Consider the following 24,008-nt stretch of genomic DNA (forward strand, 5'->3'; position numbering starts at 1 on the left):
GTCGAAGACTCACAAAGAGAAAAACAAATCAGTATAAAATATGAATAAATAATTTAGGTTGGATTTAAAATACATTTTAGCTATTTATTTTATAAACACTAAAAAATATGTATTTTAGCCTGTTCAAACTACTTATTTAAAATAAGCTGAATCAACACAATTCTTGAGATTTCATTGGGACAACTTAAATTTTTTATGTTAAATCCACATAAATTTGTTTAAATTGTTAAGTTAACTTAATCGATTTGAGTTGGAAGAACATGAATGAATTGTGTGGAACCCTGCATTTTTTGTACAGTGTGTGCGTATGTGAATGTATGTATGTATGTGTATATATATATATATATATATATATATATATGTATACCAGGGGTGCCCACACTTATTCTATGAAGGCCAAAACCAACCTTGATTGAGGCTTGTGGGCCGCAGGTAAATATAATTGCCATGGGTAATTTCCTAATTTATTTAATAATGTTTAAAGATAACTAGAAAACATTTATAGTAACTAATACAGTACTTTTTTTTTTTATTTTTTTTTTTTACATTTTATGAGCAACTTATTAGAGTAAAAACAAAACAATTTACTTTATACCAGAATTACTCTAGTTTTGCCTTGATTTGCTTGCCAATGTCTTCTGCATGGTTCTCTATGTGTGACATTATTTAAATTTTTTAAAAATCAAATTCATTTACATTTAATTGAAACATTTGATTTCAGTTTGCTTTTTTTGTAGCTCAGCAATAAAGCAAACAAAAAAGGTTACGTCAAATTAGAAATGTCGAACCCTGTGTTAAAGGCATTCGCCCTAACCCTCTCCATCCTTCTCTTTCTCTCCTCTCAGATGGGATGAATTTTAGCTTTTTAGTCATTTTAGAAGACTTTAAATTTAAGTCCTTATGTTATCAGAGTTATGCCTAGAGTTATCGTAGTTATCCTTATAAAAGTTATCAAAACCTTTTTAACATTTGAGCACTGCTGAGCACGTTCTTAAACACTGCTGATTTGCCATAATGTTCACATGCTCAAAAGATACTGTATGACTGGGATTAATTCTTAAGTCTTAATGGGACTTTCCTGGCTAAATAAATAAATAAATAAATAAATAAATAAAGGGAAATAAATATTTTTCTAAAGTTTCAGTATTTGATACTTTTGACAACCTTAATATAAACCCGTTTAAAGATATGTATACATATTGTATATTACATAAGTTCACGCTGATAATGTTGATGATGTTTTAAAGTTATAATTACTTACGTTTTTCACACTGGTTGCCATGGAAACCAGGAGGACACTCGCACTTTCCAGTCACATGATCACACTGGTGCCCTTGTTTACAGTCGCATGATTGAGCACAAAGCTCACCGAAAAAGCCAGCAGGGCATCCTGGGATATGGAACATTTTTTTATTATTATTTCTAAATTTCAGCAAAAATGATTGGCTAGAGATGATTAAGTCTCACTCACGGTGTTGGCAGGCAGGACCATAGTATCCAGACGGGCAAGAGCAGCATCCGGTAAAACGATCGCATGTACCGTTATTCTGGCAGACACACTCCTGCTCACAGTTCACACCATAGTGACCTGAGACACAAACTATTACATACACACACACACACGCACGCACATAATCAGTGGAGTTTATCCAAAAAATGTAATGCAAAAAGAATTAAATGTTACAGTTGCACAATTTAAAGCACTGAAGGGGTAGTTCACCTCAAAAATAAAAGCCACTCACCATTTACTCAAGGGGTTTCTTCTTTGTGTTTCTTTTACCTTTATGCTTCTTATCTCTGTTGAACACAAAAGAAAATATTCTGACTAATGATGGAAACTAGTAGCCATTGACATTTATAGTAAAAAAAAAAACAAGTCTATGTATGTCAATGGCTATCAGTTTCTAACATTCTTCAAAATATCTTCCTTTGTGTTCAACAGAAGAAGAAACTCAAGTAGCTCAAACTCAAATAACTCCTTTCTGGGTGAACTATCCCTTTAAATTACTTACTAGTTGTAGTACTTACTCTATATTACTTATGTAATATAACATTGTATCCAAATACTAAATAAATAATTTTCCAAATCTCCTCTGTTGACTGTGGAAACGCGACCGTCACACTTGGCACACTTGCTTTAGGCACGATAGTGGAAACGCAGCTAATGGCACATATGGATATACAGATACAAACAACAAAAATCATGTTCATTCATAAAGGATACTGAGGTAAACTGGCATGTTTATGTGTTAAATCATGTAAAAGTAAAGGATGCATTCAGTGCATTTGACCTCAATTTCATCAACAGCACAATGGGTGTGTGTTTTACTGACTGTTTTAATGTGCATTTTGAATGCTTTTTGTCAACACTGATTTGACAGTGTGAAAAAAAACAGATACAAGAACTACAATTAACTACTGAAGGCAGCAAAAACAATAAATGCCAGAATTTTTTAATTCAACTCTAAATAAGTTCTTGCATTACGCAAAATCAGTCTTTATAGTATGGATGTTGAGCACTTGTGTTCATGTAAACTATTAAATAAATGTATGTATTTTTGAGACTTCTTTAAAACAACTGCATGGATACCAACTCTAAAACTATATTTTTGTGTACTTGTACTTACCTTTTTCACAATGTTGTCCAGTCCATCCCAGCCCACATCTGCACGTCCCGTTCACAGGGTCACACACTCCTCCGTTTGCACACGTACAGAAACTCCGGCATTGCACTCCATAGCGGCCCCTTGGACACACTGCATGGATGAAAACACAGCATTTAACAGCGGTCGCTAGTCTCCCTAATTAACCTAGTTAAGGCTTTAAATGTCACTTTAAGCTGAATATCTTAAAAAATATCTAGTAAGATAGTATGTACTGTCATCATGGCAAAGATACAAATTAGGTATTTAAACTATTAAGTGTTGAAATAAATGTTCTTTCCGTCAAACAGAAATATGAGGGGAAAAATACAGGGGGGCTAATAATTCAGGAGGGATAATAATTTTTAAATCAACTGTATGTGTATGCTCTGCGTTTCAGCAAGTTGCATGGATCTGTCTTCAATTTGAACCACATGAGGATGGTTTACCAAGCACTGATTAATCCTCATCCAGCACTAAATTATACTGTCAACACTTAATTTCCACTGGATATCTCATTTTAGTCTGAAACCAAACTTATTTAGAGCAAAAAAAAAAAAGAAAGGAAACCTATGGCCTGTTGCTCTTAGTGAATTTATTTGTTTATCCTGAGCTACAGTGCATAACCAGAAAAAATGCACAAAAAAGTACAATTCCCTGCAATTTATCAAACATTTTCAGTAGGGTTGTTAAGATTTAATTAAAGATAAATTAATTTAATTTAAAAAAAACATTTAAGTTAAAGAAAGGCTCTCATGCACACCAAGGCTGCATTTATTTATTCAAATTTTTTTGTTGTTATATTATGCATATTATGTTATTATGTTGTTATAAATATATTATTGCAATTCAAATAAGATTTGTTTAAATCATTCATTCATTCATTTCCTTTTTGGATTAGTCTCTTAATTACTCTGGGGTCTCCACAGTGGAATGAACCGCCAACTTATCCAGCATAGGTTTTATGCAGCGGATGCCCTTCCAGCTGCAACCCATCACTGGGTACCACCCATACACACTCATTCACACACATACACTACGGACGATTTTAGCTTACCCAATTCACCTATACCACTGGATCACCCAGAGGAAACCCATGCGAACACGGGGAGAACATGCAAACTCCACACAGAAATGCCAACTGACCCAGTCAAGGCTTGAACCAGCGACCTACTTGCTGTGAGGCAATCGTGCTACCCACTGCACCACCACAGTGCCCAATTTGTTTAAATATGTTTTTATTTTTTTATTTTTACCCTGTGATGAAGCTGAAATTTTATGATTTTTTTTTTTATTTTATTTTAGAATCATTGAATTTTGGTGAATTGGTGGTCAAGAAACCTTTTTTTGTTGTTTTTTACTATTATCAATGCAAAACCCCCATTTACAAGATGTAAGATAAGTCTTTGGTGTCTCCAGAATGTGTCTGTAAAGTTTCAGCTCAAAGCACCCATCAGATTATTTATTACAGCCTCCAGAATCTGCCCATTTGGTGTCTGAGTACAGTGTACTGTAGCTGTTTTTGTAGCTTGTGGCTTTAAATGCAAATGACCTGCTTCTCCCCACCCACTGCTCTCACATACGTGTCTGCTTCTCATCATGCGTTATGTCTAATAAACAGCAGTCAGTGATAAAGACCGACTCGGATGAAACTGAAATTAGGTCACAAGTCAAAAATGCCAACTTCTTGTATTTGTGGTGGAGTTTATTCAGGCCTTTCTGAAATAATGAGTCACACACAAATGCCATTTTCAGTACACACACATAATAGCGTTTACTGACACCATACGGCTGTGGTGATTATAGCGGTTAAGATTTAGATATCGATTTAACAGTCTTTATTACAAACATACTCTGTTATAAAGATGTTTTAAACTTATAAAACGGATAAAAATCACAGAGAGTTGAAACAAATATTTTAATCCCAGATTATTTGCAAAAAAATAATGTTCTGTGGACATGTGTATACAGTACATGTTATTATAGAAACATGGCACCTGTCAATCAATTTGGTGGATGGGGAAAACCACACTCCTACATCACGTCGCGACGTGGGCCTCAATATGACAGGGATTAGGGTCCTGTTTTAACGTCAGGAAATTTAAAAAAAAGAGACTTATTGTGTTTATATCCAGCCTGATCTCGCGAGAAAATGTAAGTATTTTACGTTTTGTCAGTTTAGTGGCTAATTCGTACGATTTTAAAAAGGAGGCATGGCACCTAACCCCACCCCTAAACTCAACCGTCATTGGGGGATGAGCAAATCATACTAAATTGTATGAATTAGATCGTACGAATTAGCCACTAAATCAAAAATTTACGAATTGCCATGAGATTGTGTTATGTTACCCATTATGAAGGTGGACACTATACCTACACAAAGCTCTGTCCAAACAGCTTACTAAAGATGAATTTCATCATAGGGGCCCTTTAATCTGCTCTTGCTGGAATAAAATTAGTAATTATTAAAAAATAATGGCTAATAAATAAATAAAAAAATTAAATAAAATAAAAAATCATTGACCCAAACTTTTGACAGCATTTATTTAAACCAGTCAAATATCATAAATGTATCATCTTTTTAATGCATTATTAGTTTATTTAAACAGCCAGATAAATGATCCTCTTCTTTATTACTTACAATAATAATCATATAAGTATCATAGTTCACATCCAAACACTGGCGCCACGGTGGCTCAGTGGTTAGTACTGTCGCCTCACAGCAAGAAGGTCACTGACTCGAGTCCTGGCTGGGTCATTTCTGTGTGGAGGTTGTATGTTCTCCTCGTGTTTGCGTGGGTTTCATGCTCTGGTTTCCCCCACAGTCCAAAGACATGCGGTATACAGTAGGTAAATTTAATAAAATTGACTGTAGTGTATGAGTGTAAATGCAAGATTGTTTCCCAGAACTGGATTGCAGCTGGAAGGGCGTTCGCTGCATAAAACAGATGCTGGATAAGTTGATGAATAAGATGAATAAGATGAATAAAAGGACTAAGCCGAAGGAAAATGATTGAATGAACATCCAAACACCAAAAACTAAACAAAGATCTTGTCCAGTTTATCTATTTTTCGTTAATTATTCCACCTCCAAAAACTCCATAGTACGGTATTGTTTTTCCCATCCGAATGTGTGTTCATATATACTGACCCAACAATCAGCACACTTTATTCCCTTTCAGCAAAACCCCTCATTTTTTTCTATTAACTATACTCCTACTCCAGACGGAAACTTCCAGTAACAACAACAGTACAGATGGCATTATTTTCAAATAAACTCTGAATTTCTCAATTACTACAATTAGCCCAGGCCTTCTCATCCCTCAAAATGCATTTAAAGAGGCAGGCACATATGCGATCGCTTCATCACAACACACACACACGTGCACAAACACACACACACACGCGCACACACACACACACACACACACACACACACACACACACACACACACACACACAAGTTTACTTAAGCTCCAGATCATTAGTGCAATGGCGAAGCGGGTCTGATTTGGCAGCGCAGCAAAAGAGCAATCATGTTTCCTTGGGCAATTTAGATTGGGAAAACAATACGCCAATCGCTTTGATTCACTTGCTTGTTTATTTGTTTCCTCGCCAGCAGATCCTCCGACACGGAACACAGAGAACCAGCTACTTATAGTCGTCTGTAAACATTAAACACGGGGAACGTAAGCAGTTAGATGCTCCGGGACGACTAAGAAAATCCCTCCTGGAAAGTCCCGTTTCATTCGCGCCGATGAGTGATGAAACGCGAAGATTAGGAATCTGATCTCTCGCTTCTGTTGCTCGGGAAAACACGATCAAATTCCCTCATGCAGGAAACTGGAGAAATTTGCTAGGTAAATATTGTAAATAAGCCCTGGGAGAGAATCAGGAGGAGGGCAAGAAGACCCTTCAAGTGCAGATGTGGTATATTTTGGGGTTGTTTTGCTTATGAAGTCATCATAACACTTATGCTTTTATATACTAACTAGATGTTGGAGATTTTGGAGGGAGGGAAATGTGACTGAGTGAAGGCAGGAAAAAAAGGAGAAATTAATGGCTAAGAGGTTGGAAAAGTTGGCGAGATAAGCAGGGAAACAAGGAAAAATACACTGTAAAAATGCTGGGTTTACACAAATCCAACACAACACAAATGGTTTAAATTAACTTAATTGTTTTTACAAATTTAAGTGGATTGAAAAAATTGATAAAACAATTAGGTTAAGTTTGAGCAAGCAACAAAAGTAATTTTTGTTCTGTATCCTCCCACAAGCAACATTTCTTTGGCCCAGCTCTGGCCCACACAAAGCTTTTGCTTGGCCCAGTGAATTATGGTACATAACTGGAACAAGTCTGGCTTTCATAAGGGCCAAACATGGACCATATCTGGGCCTACTCTCAGCCAAGTTAATAACCCATAACTCGACCTGAACTCAACTAAAAAAAACTACATACACACTTAAATGCAATTGAGTTGATCCAACATGATTTTATCAAATAAAAGTTTAAATACATTTGTATTTTTATTTAAGTTGAACTCAAAGTTCTGATAATGTATGACTATTATGTGTTGTACATTTTGAAGTCTCTTGAAGTTATCCTATATGAACTAAAAGAGCCACTTTCATGAGTTTTTCATGAGTTACACAAACAGTTGTTTGAGACTGATCTCAGAACTCATTTTAGGACAGTTAGTGCTCACTGAGCAAAGCAACGAACTGCTTTTTTGCTCATTAAGCTACCAACACCCAAAGCATTGGTGTTTCTGCAAAGTAGCAATCTCAAAACTTAAAGCACTACATGAAAATCTTCAACTAAATCTTCCACTCTAAACAGTCTTTCTATTAACTTTAAACACCTAAGATTACTTTTATTGTCAACATTTCCCTCTCTTAATTCAATCCCACGCAAAGCATACTGGGAACTACAAATCCCCTAACCAGGCAGTTAGACCAACACAAAATACTTAAGTGAACTTAATGGTTTACAGATTTAGGTGGACTGAACATAAAACAAATCAACTGGCCAAAGGAATTACAAGAATTGTGTTGTTTGAACAAGCAACAGTAATAATTTTTTGAGTGCATCAAATGTTCAGTGCAAGCGTCTGATGTTTCAAATAACTATTGTTAAAAAATATCAAATAAGTTTCAAATATCAAAACATGGGTAAAATAATGCTTCTTCATCATTGTTTAACTTATAGTTTGTGAAAAGTATTCTGACTTTAATAAAGTACATAATTTGATTTTAAACTATATTTTAAATCTATTGCTGAAAATTGTAAAACCTCATAGTTTAGTACGGATAAGTGGTGAAGTATAAAAATTTCAAATGACAATTATTTAGTATTGTGGGGCTTCACAGTGTACCTTAAAATATATTTAAGATGTTAAGAAATTTTTCTTGTTCTTAATATGCATGACAAGACTTTTTTATTATTATTATTCTTTATTAATTGAACAATTTAGATTTAGAACAATATTAAAAGCCTGAGATCCACCCAACAGAAAGGTAAATTATAATTAAAACAGTAATAGTGGAATAACTTTTACAAAATTAGGAACATCTCTGATACACTCTCTCTGTACAGTCTCTGATAGTCTCTCAGTCTGACCAACATTAATGACGAGACTTTTTGTTACATAAACTGTAACTAATAAGTGACATTTTAATAGGATTCATCTATCAATAATTGTAAGAATGCATGATAAGCATTATTGTTTGCACAGAAAAGTATATCGAATTAAACAGGATGCATTCTGTCCATGTAAAAATTGTAATATACACAAAAAAAATTTAAGCTGCGTTACACTTGATTTGTCTTTGACCAGTAAATAATCCTAAAATAACACGGCTATCCACAAAGATACATACTTTGTCCACAGGACGGTCCTGTTCTACCAGGGGTGCAGTTACACCTCCCTGTCTCTGGGTGGCACTGTCCTTTCTCCCCACATGAACACACCTGAGCACAGTCTCTCCCGTAGTGACCAGAGGGACAACCTGAGAGAAAAATTAGATGTTAATAACCATTTATCTTGTATTTTTGACCAATTACTTTGGTTAAATTGTGTTCCTGACACCACTCTAATTTTAAGTTTGGGAGTTTTAATTATAACCAATGGACAAAAGATCAACCAGGCAGTTAAGATGCCTGTTAAAGAGTAAATAAAAAAACTGCAGAATGCAACAGAACACACTAAGTATGGATCAGTTTGAAAGATGAGCAAGTTATCCCTGCTTAAAAAAATTGGGAAGATGCTATAAAACAGCTTAAGATGTCAGTCTAATTATCGAGTATTAGGTTCTTACTGATGCTGCAGTTGGGTCCAAAATATCCTGGCTGACAGATGCAGGAGCCATTCCTGAAGTCGCATCGGCCTCCATTGGCACAGCTACACCTCTTCTTACAGTAGGGGCCATAAGTGCCTTCTCGACATCCTGTCAAGAGCAGAAACACTGACTGTATCTGCATTCATTCATTGTCTTTTCAGCTTAGTCCCTTTATTAATCAGGGGTCGCCACAGCGGAATGAACCGCCAACTTATCCAGCATATGTTTTATGCAGTGGATGGCGTTCACTGGGAAACACCCATACACACTCATTCACGCAAATAAACTACGGACAATTTAGCTTACCCAATTCACCTATAGCGCATGTCTTTGGACTTATGGGGGAACCCGGAGCCTGACTGCATCTTTTATATACATATTAAGTTAGTAGTTGTCAGTTGTGTTGTGCAAGTTGTTTTATTTAAGTGCCATTGATCCAAGGTCAAACACAGTTTAGTTTTCTTTTATTATACATTTTAAAATCACACACTTTCTCAAATCGCCTTCAATGATTCAATTTATTTAAAGATTTGTTCTTTCTAAACCCCTACTTCTGACCCATCTGACCCCAACATCCATTAACCAATACCTCACATGACACTTTCTTCCTTGGGCAGTTGTAAACACTGTATACAGTAAAGAGTATGATAACTTTATTATATCAATTTTAGGTTGCATGTTGGAAGAACTAGTTGATCAATCTGCACTTCAATCACAAGCTCTTATGGCTGTGTAAATGGCGTATATATGCACAAATGTTTCATAGATGTAAGCAACTTGTCTGTGTATGTGGGATCATTTTAGATGCAAGCAAAATCTATAAATATCATATGCATGTGCTATTGTAGATTTAGTTTTTCACTTGTGCGGTGGCTGTGATTTTGTCAAAACACCCCTTAAAATGTATGTATGTATGTATGTATGTATGTATGTATGTATGTATGTATGTATGTGTGTATATAAATATTATTATTATTAATATGTTTTTTGTGATTAGACGAAAGTTGTGTATATGTGATTGACACAATATGAGGGCAAATTTATTATTTCACATGTGCAAAAAATATCAGATCGAATTTTCACTCTGTCTGCACATTTAAATAATTTTTTCTGGAAATAAAGTCGACAGAAAACCAGCTCCAGTTTTCAATGGTAACAATAGATCAGTCTACATAGGATTAACATAGATCTCATATGAAATTGGAATTCCTGACTATTTCATCAATTTTTAGATTTGGTTCCTTTTTTTAAAAGAGACAATGAGTTTATTTGTCATGTACTTTGACAGAGCTATTTTACAGACCTTTTACATTCACAAAGAGCTGCATCACACACTACATTGATGGTAATGTTCACTATAAATGGCACCTATTATGCAAAAATCACTTTTATAAGGGGATTAAACACCGTTGTGTGGCAATATAACCAGCTTCTAATCATAAAAATTATTAATTTTACTTTTATAATTACACTTCACAAAACAGTCTGCAGAAACACTTTAATTGACATTTTCCCTTTGTAGGTGTCAATTGATTCTGCCACTGTACTGACACATTCGTAGCTCCGCCCTCTTTTGAAAATAGCACATCTCATTTGAATTTAAAGTCACAGTCACCAAAATTAGAGTCAAAGCCTAAACGAGGCAGTTCCAAAGAGTTATAAAAAGTATCTGTGTGGTATTTTGAGCTGAAACGTCTCACACACATAACTAGGGACATCAGAGACTTAATTTAGATCTTGTAGAAATGGTCATAATAGGCCCCCTTTAAGCTCCATGGATATACTTCAACATTACTTTTTAATATTAATAATAAGCCTTACTAAGAAGACAGCGATTGCCGTTGTAACCAGGTTGACAGCTGCATCTCCCAGTGATGTGGTGACACCTGTACTGATCTCCAGAACACGTGCACACCCGAGAACAGTTCAGGCCGAACCTGCCCTGTGGACACACTGAGAGAGACATAACATCAGAACATGACACGAAACACGAAGAGATGATTTTAGGAGCATGTGTGAGTTTTCCATAGTAATGTCCAGCTGTCTAGACGCATTCCTGGCATCAGGCCTTAGACAGGAAGGAGATATGATATGATATGAAGGAGAGGCTAGACATTTCTTGTAACGTCATTCAAACATGCTTATTTTCATACACGTTCACATGTCTGGAGTTTCTGACAGGAGACAGGCTTTGACTGGGTTTGCGTGTATATTATGTAATAGACAGCACGGTGGCTCAGTGGTTAGCACTGACGCCTCACAGCAAGAAGGTCACTGGTTTGAGTTGAATGAACTAAAATGGCCGTAGTGTACAGTATGAGTTTGCCTGTGAATGAGTGTGTATGGGTAAAATAGTATTTTGTAATTTGTATTTGATGGGGTTTATGAAAATGGCTCAATATTTTGTATCAAAATACTTTAGTGTCTTGTATTTTTGTATTTTTTTAAATAGTGTAAAACAAACTTTGTAAGAAGTCTACATGATGACTTCATAAAAATATGGCCTCCGATTGATGCTTTCTCAGTTATTTGCCTAGGCTTGAGATCAGAACAGAAAATTGATTAAAAAGGCGGTCAATGCAATGAGTATGGATGGAAATTATGCACACATAAAGAAAATAACAGACAAATGGCATGGGTATATTTGAGAGCAAGTCAACAATTATTTAAAATAGTATGCTGCACAATGCCTAGACCAGTAATATGTAATTGCTGTATGTACAATTCGGCATCAGCATCTTTGCTTAAGAAATGATATGGAATAAAATTTCAATCCTTAAGAACAGAATGATAAGCTTTCAGCACATAATCATTCTCAGTCTCAGTGCTGCAGGTGGAAATGCAGAGGAAAATCCTCCTACAGTGGCCATATCTTTACTTCATTGGTTGTTTCAAATGCTAGTAGTATATCTGCAGGTGTAGTTAATGAAGAGGACAGATGCTTGTCTAAAGATGCCAACGTGGCATAATACAGTAGATTAGACACAAATATTCAATAATACTCCATTCTATACAAACTGGCCAAAAAACTCCAGACTTTGCAAAAACTATGTTGTGCATTGAAGAGAACACTTGCAAAAACAATATATATGGAAATTACTGTACTAAAACTGCAGGTTTCAGTAGTTTTCAGAAATCATGTTTTTACATTAAGTATTGAAGATTTATTCAAAATAAATAATGTGAACAATAAATTAAAATAACCACTGTATATATCACCCTTTTCAAATATAAGACTGTTAAAAGATGGTGGCAATTTTCCTAGCCACCCAATGGATTGCAACACAATGAAGAGATACAGTACTATATTCTAACTCATTATCTGCATTACATGGTTTTACAGTGATTAAAGAGATAATCTTCAAGACAGGACTTTCTTTAGTAATTTATTCTAAAATGAAAGAGAAACAAAAGTTTATACTAATGTAGAGGAGTAGTGAATGAGTTGGCAAAGAAGCTGACTTTAACTTTCTTAGAGATCAGATGTTGCTGTCAAACATTGCTTTTAAGTCAGTTTTATGGTGAAGTGATAGGTCAAATATGCCTATTGATGGAAGGTTTGTGAAGAAATGTTATGCTCCCTTATAAAAGTATTTGCAGTATTTTCAAAATACAATATATATTTATTTTCATACATGTTGTGGCTGCTATATTTTGTAGTTTATTTAGATACAAAATTGATGTATTTAGCATTTTAATTGAAAATAAATTTCAATGTATTTTTGCCCATCCCTGGTCATAGTAGTAGTGGTAGTAGTAGTAGTCGTTGTAGTAGTGGTCGTAGAAGTCGATACCATCGTAGTAGTTGTAGTAATTATATTATTATTATTACTATTATTATTATAATGAGTTGTAGTAGTATTAGTCATAGTAGCAGTAGTGGAAAGAGTACTGAAAAATCATACTTAAGTAAAAGTGTCATGTTATTTTTAAAGGCAGGGGCTACGATTTACAGAGGGGGACCAAGTATATGCAGCCGATAGGACAGAGACCGCCAATGGGACAGGGGCACCTTGGGGGCCAATCAGATTTTAACTGAGGCTGGGGCCCCACCCCTAAATCCGCCCCTGGTTGATGTCTTGTGCCTACTGGGTGTTTAAGGCCATACAGTAAACATCCGTCATCTTCTCATCAGTGACATGCATTTAAACTGGGTCAATGTGTGTAAAGATTTTGGACATCTTCCTGGACACTTTTAATGCTTCCAAACAGTTTGCTGCAATTGTAAATCGCCCGTGTCTTGAAGTAGTTTATTATGATGAGATTTACCTTCTATGTGTGATTGGACAGGAATCACGGGACTGATTTTTCTAATTCCCATAGACAAGAGAATATAAAGCAGTGACTGCAGGTTGAAAGAAAGTAGTGGAGTAAAAGTACTAATACTGCATTAAAAATGTACTCAAGGCAAAGTAAAAGTATACGTTTTTAAAACAACTTAGTAAATTACAATTCCTGAGAAAAACCACTCCGTTACAGTAATTTGAGTATTTGTGATTTGTTACTTTACACCACTAGGCATAGCAGTCATAGTAGTCATAGTCGTAAAGGTCATCGTCGTAGTAGTAGTTGTCATATTATTATTATTATTATTATAATATTACTACGGTAGTAGTTGTTGTTGTTGTTGTAGTAGTCGTAGCAGTCGTAGTAGTAATCATTGTAGTAGTAACCGTAATGGTCATAGTCATGGAAGTCATCGTTATAGTAGTAGTTGTCGTAGTAGTATTATTAATATGATTATTATTATATTACTACAGTAGTAGTAGTACATATGAAATTTTACAATATTTACATAAACATGCATTTAAATAAAAATGTTATACCATTTAGCATATCTGTGTATTTAAGTCCTGTTTGTTGAAGTATCCATTCATTCATTCATTTTCTTTTCGGCTTAGTCCCTTTATTAATCGGGGGTTGCCACAGCGGAATGAACTGCCTACTTATCCAGGATATGTTTTACGCAGCGGGTGCCCTTCAAGCTGCAACCCATCTCTATGGAACACCCATACACTTTCATTCACACACATACACTACGGACAATTTAGCCTACCCAATTCACCTGTACCGCATGTCTTTGGACTTAGGGGTAAACCGGAGCACCTGGAAGAAGCCCATGTGAACGCGGAGAGAACATGCAAACTCCACACAGAAACGCCAACTGACCCAGCCGAGGCTCGAACCAGCGACCTTCTTGCTGTGAGGCGACAGCACTACCTACTGCGCCACCATGTCACCCTTGTTGAAGTATTATTAATAATAAACACTTCTATAGACAAAAATAGTATTATTAGAATTATTAAGTACTATTATTAGTAAAAGAGTATTATTTATATTATTCCAAATATAAAACGCACCTATAACAACATATGACAGACGCTATCGTTTAGTTTAGTTTAGATTTATTAACACTGTTAATGACCTCAGACCATCAGATCATCCTTATTGTTAAGTCTATGTTTAAGTAAAAGTGTGTGTCTGTGTGTGTGTGTGTGTGTTCAGCCTAGCGACATGTGTAAGAGATAAGCTCAGACTCCAGACTAAAGAGAATAATTACACTGTTGTCATTAGCCGTGTCTGCTGCAGTGTGTGTGTGTGTGTGTGTGTTCATGTCTGCTCCAGACTTCTTATCCTTACACAGACAAAAACAAAGCCTGCTGTTTGAGTTGGCTGCTCAGCACTAACCTTTATCAGATGTCTCACATCCACAGAGAGAGAAAGAGAGCACTTGGGCGAGTGTTGAAAGAGTCGTGAAGAAAAACTCCAGTGTGTGTAACGTGAAAATGATAGAGAGACACAGGGAGTGTGAATTACAACAGAGAGAAGTGTGTGTAGGGGTGGCAATCATATTAGAACAGAATGAAACGTTTCTTAAAATGTAGATATTTATAATTAAAAATGAACATTGGGATTTGTAAAGCCCTTTGAATGAGCTGGACACTTAAAAAGATCTATAAACAAAATCATATTAATTTATATAACAATATAATTCATTCATTCATTTATTCATTTTCCTTCAGCTTAGTCCCTTATTCATCAGGCGTCGCCATAGTGGAATGAACTGCCAACTATTCCATCACATGTTTTACGTAGTAGATGCCCTTTCATCCGCAACCCAGTACTGGGAAATAACAATATCAAATTAATAAATATAACTCGCACACACTTATTCTACACACATACACACATACGGTCTCAACAAAAAACATGCATGCGCATGTATACATACACATATCTGTCTTATTTACATACACACACACACATACACACACACACACACAACAGTTCTGTCTGGTTCTTAAATCTGAATGGCTGATAGCCATGTGATACTCTGCAAATAACAGCACTCATCCAGCCTCTTCACCCTTCACACTTGTGTAATACTCAACCCAGATACAGTAACAAGCAGAGGACACTTTTTGACAAATATTGCTGCTGTTGGGCAACATAATGTACTTTTAAGGCTTTTTTGTCGATAATGTAGTTGTTTAGATTGCAACTATGCAGTTTATGTGTAAGGATAGGGCCTATAAATTTTTTTAATATTTATAATTTCTGAGAGACAGCATGTCGGAGACAGCATGTCTTTGCGCAGACCAAAGACAGTTGACATAGTCCATGCATAAGATTGTGCCGTCGAACTGTTGTATAAATGCCATATCACAGTCATAGCAGTGCGATATAGCTGTATATCATCACTGGTGGGACACTAAGACACAATAACTCCCACCAGTGCCTATATATATATATATATATATATATTAGTTGTTGGTTGTTGTTGTTGTTATTGTTATTCAAGTCTACTACTGAGACTACAATTTGATTTTCAAGTGGATTTTTATCTGTGTATTAATCTATTTATCAAAGAGGCATGATAAACATTAAACTTTTACAAATATATATAATATTATGTCTTTGAACTGTGGGGGAAACCAGAGCACCCGGAGGAAACCCATGCCAACACGGGGAGAACATGCAAACTCCACACAGAAATACCAACTGGCTCAGCTAGGAATTGAACCAGCGACCTTCTTGATGTGCAGCAATGGTGCTAACCACTGAGCCACTGTGTCGCCCATAAAATTACAGTTTTAAAATTATTTTAAAAAACTATAGTAAAATAGTAATAATATTTAACAATATAGTTTTTACTTCATTTTTAATTAAATAAATGCAGATTAGATGAGCATGATGAAGTATTTATAGAAACATAAAACAAATCTTACTGATCCAAAACTTTTTAATGATAGTATATCTCCTTAATGTAGATATAGAGTGTATTTATAGCCATGCAGATGGATATAGAGTGATTTATAGGATATTGCTACTAAAACCGTCCAAGACTCAGTAGGAAGCATGAAACAGAGAAAGATCTTACTCTTCTCACAGCTGTTCCCAGTGTAACCTGCAGGACATCCACATCTGCCCGTCACATGATCACAGGCCACGCCCACCGGACAGATGCATTTCTGCTCACAGTTCCTCCCGAACCATCCAGATGCGCAGGCTACACACACACACACACACACACACACACACACACACACACACACACAATACACACAGACAGTGGGAGAGAAGGCAGATGTATAGTGTAGTAAGCACCCATGTGAACATTCCAGAGCATAATGGAGACAGAATACAGTCATTTGTGCGATGACATGTGAATCGCAGCTATCAGTGCTTACAAACTCCTCACTATAAATCACCATAATCACTTACATCTTAGTAACTACAGCCAAATAAAGCACTCTGCGAGACACAGAGAGAGAGACGGACAGATGTGTTTGCTTTGATTGGGTATTTGTGTACATATTTATAAATAATACATAAAGGTCACCATGATTAAAAATAGACTGTTTGTTTTTATAATATACCAGAGTGTTTATTCTAAGTAATTTATTAAAACACATCTTTATTTTGTTCTTCAGTGCATAATGTTGCTGTTCCAGCATGAAAAAGTTACAAAAAGCCCTCTTATTCTATATACTTTTTTTCCGAACTAACTTTTTCTTCAGTAAATATTCACGTCACAATAAGAATCTGGTTGAGTTGCTAAAGAGTACAAATGAAATCAAAATTAAACGTATGATTTTGTTGACTCACATTGCCAGTTGTGTGGTGAACAATTCATCTGTGTATGTCATTATGAAAAAAATTGTTTGCCCTTCTAATCTAAAATTAAAACCTAAAAAAAAAAATGCACTTCCTGTTTGATTTCAGTTAAATTCTCAAATTACGCAGGGCTGCCAGAGTCAAGCAATTGACCGTATTTTCACGCTCTCAAGCCACACATCCATATTCTCACGCAGTAAAATCATCCCTGTGAGATATTTTTTAGTTGTAATAAAGACTATGTTTTAAAGACTTTTTTTGTTATATGAAGATGTTATTCTCTATGTGCAACCGAACCAACACTGGTGAAAGCAAGCAATGTAATCAAAAACAAACTGAGGCGTCCGTGCCTCTCGCACCACCCTGCGTTCCCGCTCCCGATATAAATACCGCATGCCGAAAAAAGCGCTGCTCATGTGCCACTCATGCGTTGTGCAACAGGTGTTGTGTCGAGAAACGCACCCCTGCCAAAAATGCACCCCTTTCAGACTTTTATTGAGATTCTCAGTCTACATAAAAACCTATGTAGGCCATAATTGATTAAACCGTTATATGATTATTACCGTGATGGATGAAGCAAAAACAACAAGTGAAACGCATTTAAAACGCACTTGGTTTACAAGTAAATGTAAAAAACAAAACTCTGTAATCTTCTGTTTTCTTCCATTATGGCCCGTTTCCACTGAGTGGTATGGTACAGGATGGTTCATATGCTTTTATGGCCATTTCCACTGTCAACGGATACCTAAAAGCGAACCATACCATACCACTTTTTGGTCACCCTTTGCAAGGGATACCAAGAGTACCAAAAGGCGGAGCTAGACGCGCAGCTAAACGCTATTGGTTTACAGAGATACGTCACTCACCTGGGGCCCCCATCTATAACCCATGCATTTTGCGCTACGCCACTGCCTGTGCCCCGTAGTTTTTACGAGCCAGTCTAAAGCGCGAGCTGTTTCGCTTTCTTGCTTGCATCTATATTTGAAATAACAAACATCTTGAGCTGATGATAATAACGTGCACTTGAATTATTGACGTGCTTTTGAAAACCTGATCCTTTCAGAAACTGACAAACACGAGAGTGACGTGCGAAAAAACTAAGGAGAAGCCGGGAAAAAAGAGCAAATTTTTCAGCAAATGTGAACAAACTGCCATGTTTAATTATTATCATCACCTTTTGGACTATTATGATCTAGGAATGATGGAATTATTCTCTAACAAGAGCTTACATGTGATGCTAAAGATTAAATTGGTACCCTTTTAGCAGTGGAAACACAAGCCTGATAAAGGTGACCTGTACCGACCCATACACTACAGTACTGTACCACTTCCATTGGTTCACTCTCATTACTGTCATAATGCTGGTATTAAAAAGCATCAATTTAAATGAATAGATTCACATTTCAGAAGGGGTGCATTTTATGGCAGGGGTAACAGCCTTTTATGTACAGGTGAGTTTTGGAAGTTGACAAAACCAAAGTTAAATAATAAGATGATGATCTTATTTTCACTAAGCATGGCTCCTGATAGATTTCTTTGTATGAAGCAGAAAGGAGAGATGAAGTCAGAGAGTTTTGACTAAATAAACCTAATTCTTGGCCATAAGTCAGGTCTAAGACAACACACAACAGATCATTTTATAAAACATATGTTTTGTGTTTTTACAATTGTTGATAGAGTTTCAATCTAATCAAATTTATATTCATTCATTAATTTTCCTTCAGCTTAGTCTCTATTTCAGAGGTCGGCACAAAGAAATGAACCGCCAACTGTACCGTTCACACACACACACTTACACTACAGCCAATTTAGTTCATCAGTTCACCTATAGCACATGTGTTTGGACTGTGAGGTAAACTGGAGCACCCAAAGGAAACTTACGCCAACACGGGAAGAACATGCAAACTCCACACAGAAATGCCAGCTGTAATAATTTTCTCAAAACCCTTTTCCCGATCGTTCTGAATGAAATGCCTATTTTACTACATTCAATCAGCTTGCAACCCCCCCCCCCCCCCCCCCCCCCCCCCCGTTTCATTTAATATTCTGTTTCTCTAGGAACTCTGTCACAATACAAAATGAAAAAAAAAAACTGTTTCAGCTTCCAGTTCATACAGACTTTAATGTAAGTGGATTTGTTGCCATGTCCAAGATGCTGATTCATGGATTTAATATGCTGATACACATGCAATTTTCTAATTGTTTACATTCACAATCCTAACCAATATCATGTGAACTTTGAGTAACATTGTGCAACCCAGGCTCATTGGGAATATGTGTCCAGGACTACATTTTTGAGAACCGAAAAATATGTACCCTGGACTACATTGTCTTGCAGTTTTGGCTTTCACAAAGCCACTAGAGGGCGCCATTTACATTTTTGACAATCTCAAATTTGTTACTAGGTCACGTTTTCTCTTACATGTAATTTCTTGTAAATCCACCAGAGGCCGCTGTAAATTATTCTGCGAACATTAACATCCAAGTCTATTGGCTTGTCGTTGTGCATAATATATCAGCTTGATATTGACTGTTACATTCACAGATATTGTCAGTTCACATGAGATTGACCAATAGCAGACCACACTGATCCAACCATCCAATCAATTCCCAATGGATTTGATGAAAATAAAACATCCCAATTCAAGAAGCAATTTTACTTAAGTACACCACATACTAGATAAGACGAACACGATTTCCATTTCCCACTTTAGATTTTTGTTTTGATCTAAGTGTTTTAGGTTTGAGTTTGTGTTGTACTCACTCTGTTGGCAGTTGTCTCCTGTCCACCCAGGTGCACATGTGCATTGGCCGCTCACCGGGTCACATGACCCTCCATTGTGACAGTCACATGACTGACTGCAGTTCAGACCAAATGTACCTGCTGGACAAGCTAGAACAAAACAAAAAAGTTGTTTTAAATAATTTTTATCATATTTTTTTATATAAAAAAAAACATTTAAAAAAAATACAAATAATAAATATATATATATATATATATGTGTGTGTGTGTGTATATATATATGTATGTATGTATATATATATAAACTTTAATTGTATTAAAAATTGTATTAATTAATTGTATTATTATACATTTAAATTATACATTTTTGTACATTTTATAAAAAACGTACAACAACAAAACATGAACAATCCCATTCATAACACTAAGAAATACACTTTTCTTTGATTCGCTTGCTGATGTCTTCTGCGAAGTCCTCTATCCGTTGAGTGACTGTATTTAATTTAATTTAAATCTGATTGATTCACAACATTAAATTGAATCATTTAATTTCAGTTTGCTATTTTGTAGCTCAACCATTAAACAAACATAAGGTTGTGTTAGATTAGAAATGACGATCTCTGTTAAAGGCATTCCCCCCAAAATTCCCAATCATTCTCCCTCTATTCTCAGATGGGATGGAGGGCCAAATCAAAGGTTATAATGAGCCAACCTAGTTTTGGGCCAACCTATCTCTTATATAGACTATAGCCTATATTCAAAGTTTGAAGTTGGTAATACTGTTTAATGATTATTAAAGAAGTCACATATGATCAGCAAGGCTGAATATACAGTATGATCTGTAATTTTGTTAAATAATGTAAGTTTGTTCTTCAGTTTAAAATAACTGTAAATGTATTTTAATATGTTTTAAAAAATAATTTATTACAGTGATGAAACAGCACAATTTTCAGCATTATTACTCCAGTCTTGTGTCACATGATCCATCAGAAATCATTTTAAATTGATGATTTGATAATACGCTGGTTTGATATAATATTATTAGCAATGTTGAAAACAGATGTGCTGCTGCTTAATATTTGTATTGTGAAAATGCGATACAATTTATTCAGGATTTATGAATAGAAAGTTCAAAAGAAAATAGTTTATTTGTGACTACACTTTTTCACAATTGCTTTTGATCAATTGAATTTGTCCTTGTTCCATAAAAGTTTTACATTTTAATTTTAGTCACCTCAAACTTTTGAATGGTAGTAAAAGTATATAATCTTGTCAAAATGATTGTTGTTATTATCAATTTTTGCTCAAATTTAAGTATGAACAGTGTATTACAACCTAAGATTACATAAAACATATTACATACAGTATACAGTTAAAGTCAGAATTATTAACCCCCCTTTGAATTCCTTTTCTTTTTTTAAATATTTCCCAAATGATGTTTAACAGAGCAAGGAAATTTTCACAGTATGTCTGATAATAATTTTTCTTCTGGGAAAGTCTTATTTGCTTTATTTCGGCTAGAATAAAAGCAGTTTTGAATTTTTTAGGAACCATTTTAAGGTCAAATTTATTAGCCCCTTTATGCTATTTTTTTTCCGACTGTCAACAGAACAAACCATCATTATACAATAACTTGTCTAATTACCCTAACCTGCCTAGTTAACCTAATTAACCTAGTTAAGCCTTTAAATGTCACTTTAAGCTGTATAGAAGCGTCTTAAAAAATATAAAGTCAAATATTATTTACTGTCATTATGGTAAAGATAAATCAGTTATTAGAAAAGAGTTATTAAAACTATTCTGTTTAGAAAGGTGTTGTAAAAATCTCTCCATTAAACAGAAATTTGGGAAAAAAATAAACAGGGAGGCTAATAATTCTAACTTCAACTGTACATACACACTCATTCATACACTATGGCCAATATAGTTTATTAAATTCATCTACAGTGCAGGTCTTTGGACTGTGGGAGGAAATCGGAGCACCTGGAGGAAACCCACACCAACATGGGGAGAACATACAAATTGCACACAGAAATGCCAACTGACGCAGCCCAGGCTCAAACCAGTGACCTTCTTGCTGTAAGGCGACAGTGCTAACCACTGAGCCACCGTGTCGCCACACAAAATACAAATAGATTTTTTTTAAAGCATCTTTACACACTTTATATGATGCCTGTAAGTGATTTGTCTAAATAGTCTGACCGCATTCGTTTGGTGTAGACACAAATGGCAGGAGATCATGCGACTGCAAAACGAAACGACAAAAGAGTAGACGCAAATCTAAACAACGATTTAAAATGATCACCGACCACAAAACTGACTAATAACATCACTCGACTCCAGAAAAGTTTTTCATCCCAGTCGAGATTGCACTGAAAAGCACGTCATGGGAAAGTCAGATGTAAAAATCAAAGTTCTAAAGAGAGGGATCTTTAACGCAAACCTCACTTCATTAAAAAGAGAGGGAGAGTGAAGCCGAACGAGAGATAAATCTTTATTGGGCTCACGATCTATTAAACTACTGACGGGAGATCGCATGAGAAGATGGATGCTACTAAACCAATGTGCCGCAGAACTCTCTTTAAAAAGCATCTCAGTCTAATAAAATACGGACAGATGCACAAAACAGAACAGCATCCTTTCACTGTAAACACACAAACACACACAGATGCCAGGTTGTTTAAAGCCTCCTATGGAGATGCGTTTAACTTTTCTGTTGGCATTTCTCTCTTTTTTTAGTGCGTTCAAGTCCTGCTGAGAAGTTGATATTTACAATTTGGAAAGAAGTAATTGTAATGTGGCGGCACGGTGGCTCAGTGGGTTGCACAGCAAGAAGATTACTGGTTCGAGTCCCGGCTGACCAGTTAGCATTTCTGTCTGGAGTTTGCATGTTCTCCCCATGTTCGCATAGGTTTCCTTCGGGTACTTTACAGTCCAAAGATATGTGCTATAGGTGATATAGGTAAACAAAATTGGCTGTAATGTATGTGTGTGTAAATAAGCTGGAAGAGCATCCGCTGCCTAATACATATGTTGAAACAGTTGGCGGTTCATTGCACTGTGGTAAAATGAATGATTGAATAATTGTAATGTCAAATTTGTATTATAATTTTGGGTTCTAGTATAACAGTTATGCATGATTTCCTTAAATCTACTTCTCCAAATTGATGAATAAAGAATGCGCATAATGTAATTTTAATTAATTGAGTAATTATAAATTCTCTATATTCAGTATTCAACATTTAAAGTGGATCCAAAATGTTTTTCAAAATTGTCCTAAGATAGGAATGGGTGTTGGGCAATAGTTTTAGGACAACTTTGATAAAAAGGTTTTGGTCCACTTCAAATAAACATATAAATAAACAATAAATAAATCACCATGACTGTATTGCTGTAAATACAGATGCTGTATTTCTTTTTTCTGACCAGTGTATTTTAATATAATTTTGTTTTATTCATTTAAATTAAAATATTTTTTTTTTTATTAGTGAAAAAGAATTACTATGGCTATGGCACTTTTAAAAAATGTATTTTACTTTGTTTTAGTTATTTTATTATTTTTATTTAATTTTTAAGTTAAACTAAATTAAAATTAGAACAGTTTCCTTGGCAATTATAGCAAAAATTATGTTATAAAAAATTATTTTAGTTTGTTACAGAGAATTATAAGAAGCCTGTTTAACTATGTATTTTTTATTTTTATAGTTTTTTAAATTTGTTTAATCCTTTTTGTTTTCATATTAATTATGTTTAAAGTAAAGTTTTTAATTGTTTATTATTATTAGTGGAAAAAACACAATAACTGGTTACTTTTTAATTTATTTTACTTTGTGTTTTAGTTATTTTATTACTTTTATTTTTAAGTTAAACTAAATTAAAATTAGAACAATTTCCTTGGCAGTTATAGCAAAAATTATTATTTTTTAAAATTATTTTAGTTTCCCTTTCAGAATTATATGAACCCTGTTTAACTGTGTATTTTACCCAGTTTAACCAGTGTATTTTAATATAATTTTGTTTTATTTATTTTAATTATTTTTTTGTTTGTTTGTTTAATCTTTGTTGTTTTTGTATGAATTGATTTTAAAGTTGTAGTAAAGATTTCAATTATTTATTCTTATTAACGAGAACAACACTATGGCTGGTCACTTTTTAAATTTATTTTAC

General features: G+C 35.0%; 1 protein-coding gene across 1 annotated transcript in view; it reads right to left on the bottom strand.

Annotated features, from left to right (window-relative positions):
* Window positions 1-24,008, bottom strand: part of megf6 (multiple EGF like domains 6) — a 107,183-nt gene that overhangs the window by 4,754 nt on the left and 78,421 nt on the right. Inside the window, exons 22-29 of the mRNA XM_056473699.1 lie at window positions 19,863-19,991; window positions 16,362-16,490; window positions 10,802-10,933; window positions 8,960-9,088; window positions 8,522-8,650; window positions 2,628-2,756; window positions 1,472-1,600; window positions 1,262-1,390 (exon numbers count right to left, since the gene is read on the bottom strand). Of these exons, the coding sequence (XP_056329674.1) occupies window positions 1,262-1,390; window positions 1,472-1,600; window positions 2,628-2,756; window positions 8,522-8,650; window positions 8,960-9,088; window positions 10,802-10,933; window positions 16,362-16,490; window positions 19,863-19,991 (1,035 nt within the window). The remainder of the gene's footprint in view (window positions 1-1,261; window positions 1,391-1,471; window positions 1,601-2,627; window positions 2,757-8,521; window positions 8,651-8,959; window positions 9,089-10,801; window positions 10,934-16,361; window positions 16,491-19,862; window positions 19,992-24,008) is intronic.

Source organism: Danio aesculapii, chromosome 15, assembly GCF_903798145.1.
Source record: "Danio aesculapii chromosome 15, fDanAes4.1, whole genome shotgun sequence".
In the NCBI taxonomy this organism is placed as follows: Eukaryota; Metazoa; Chordata; class Actinopteri; order Cypriniformes; family Danionidae; genus Danio; species Danio aesculapii.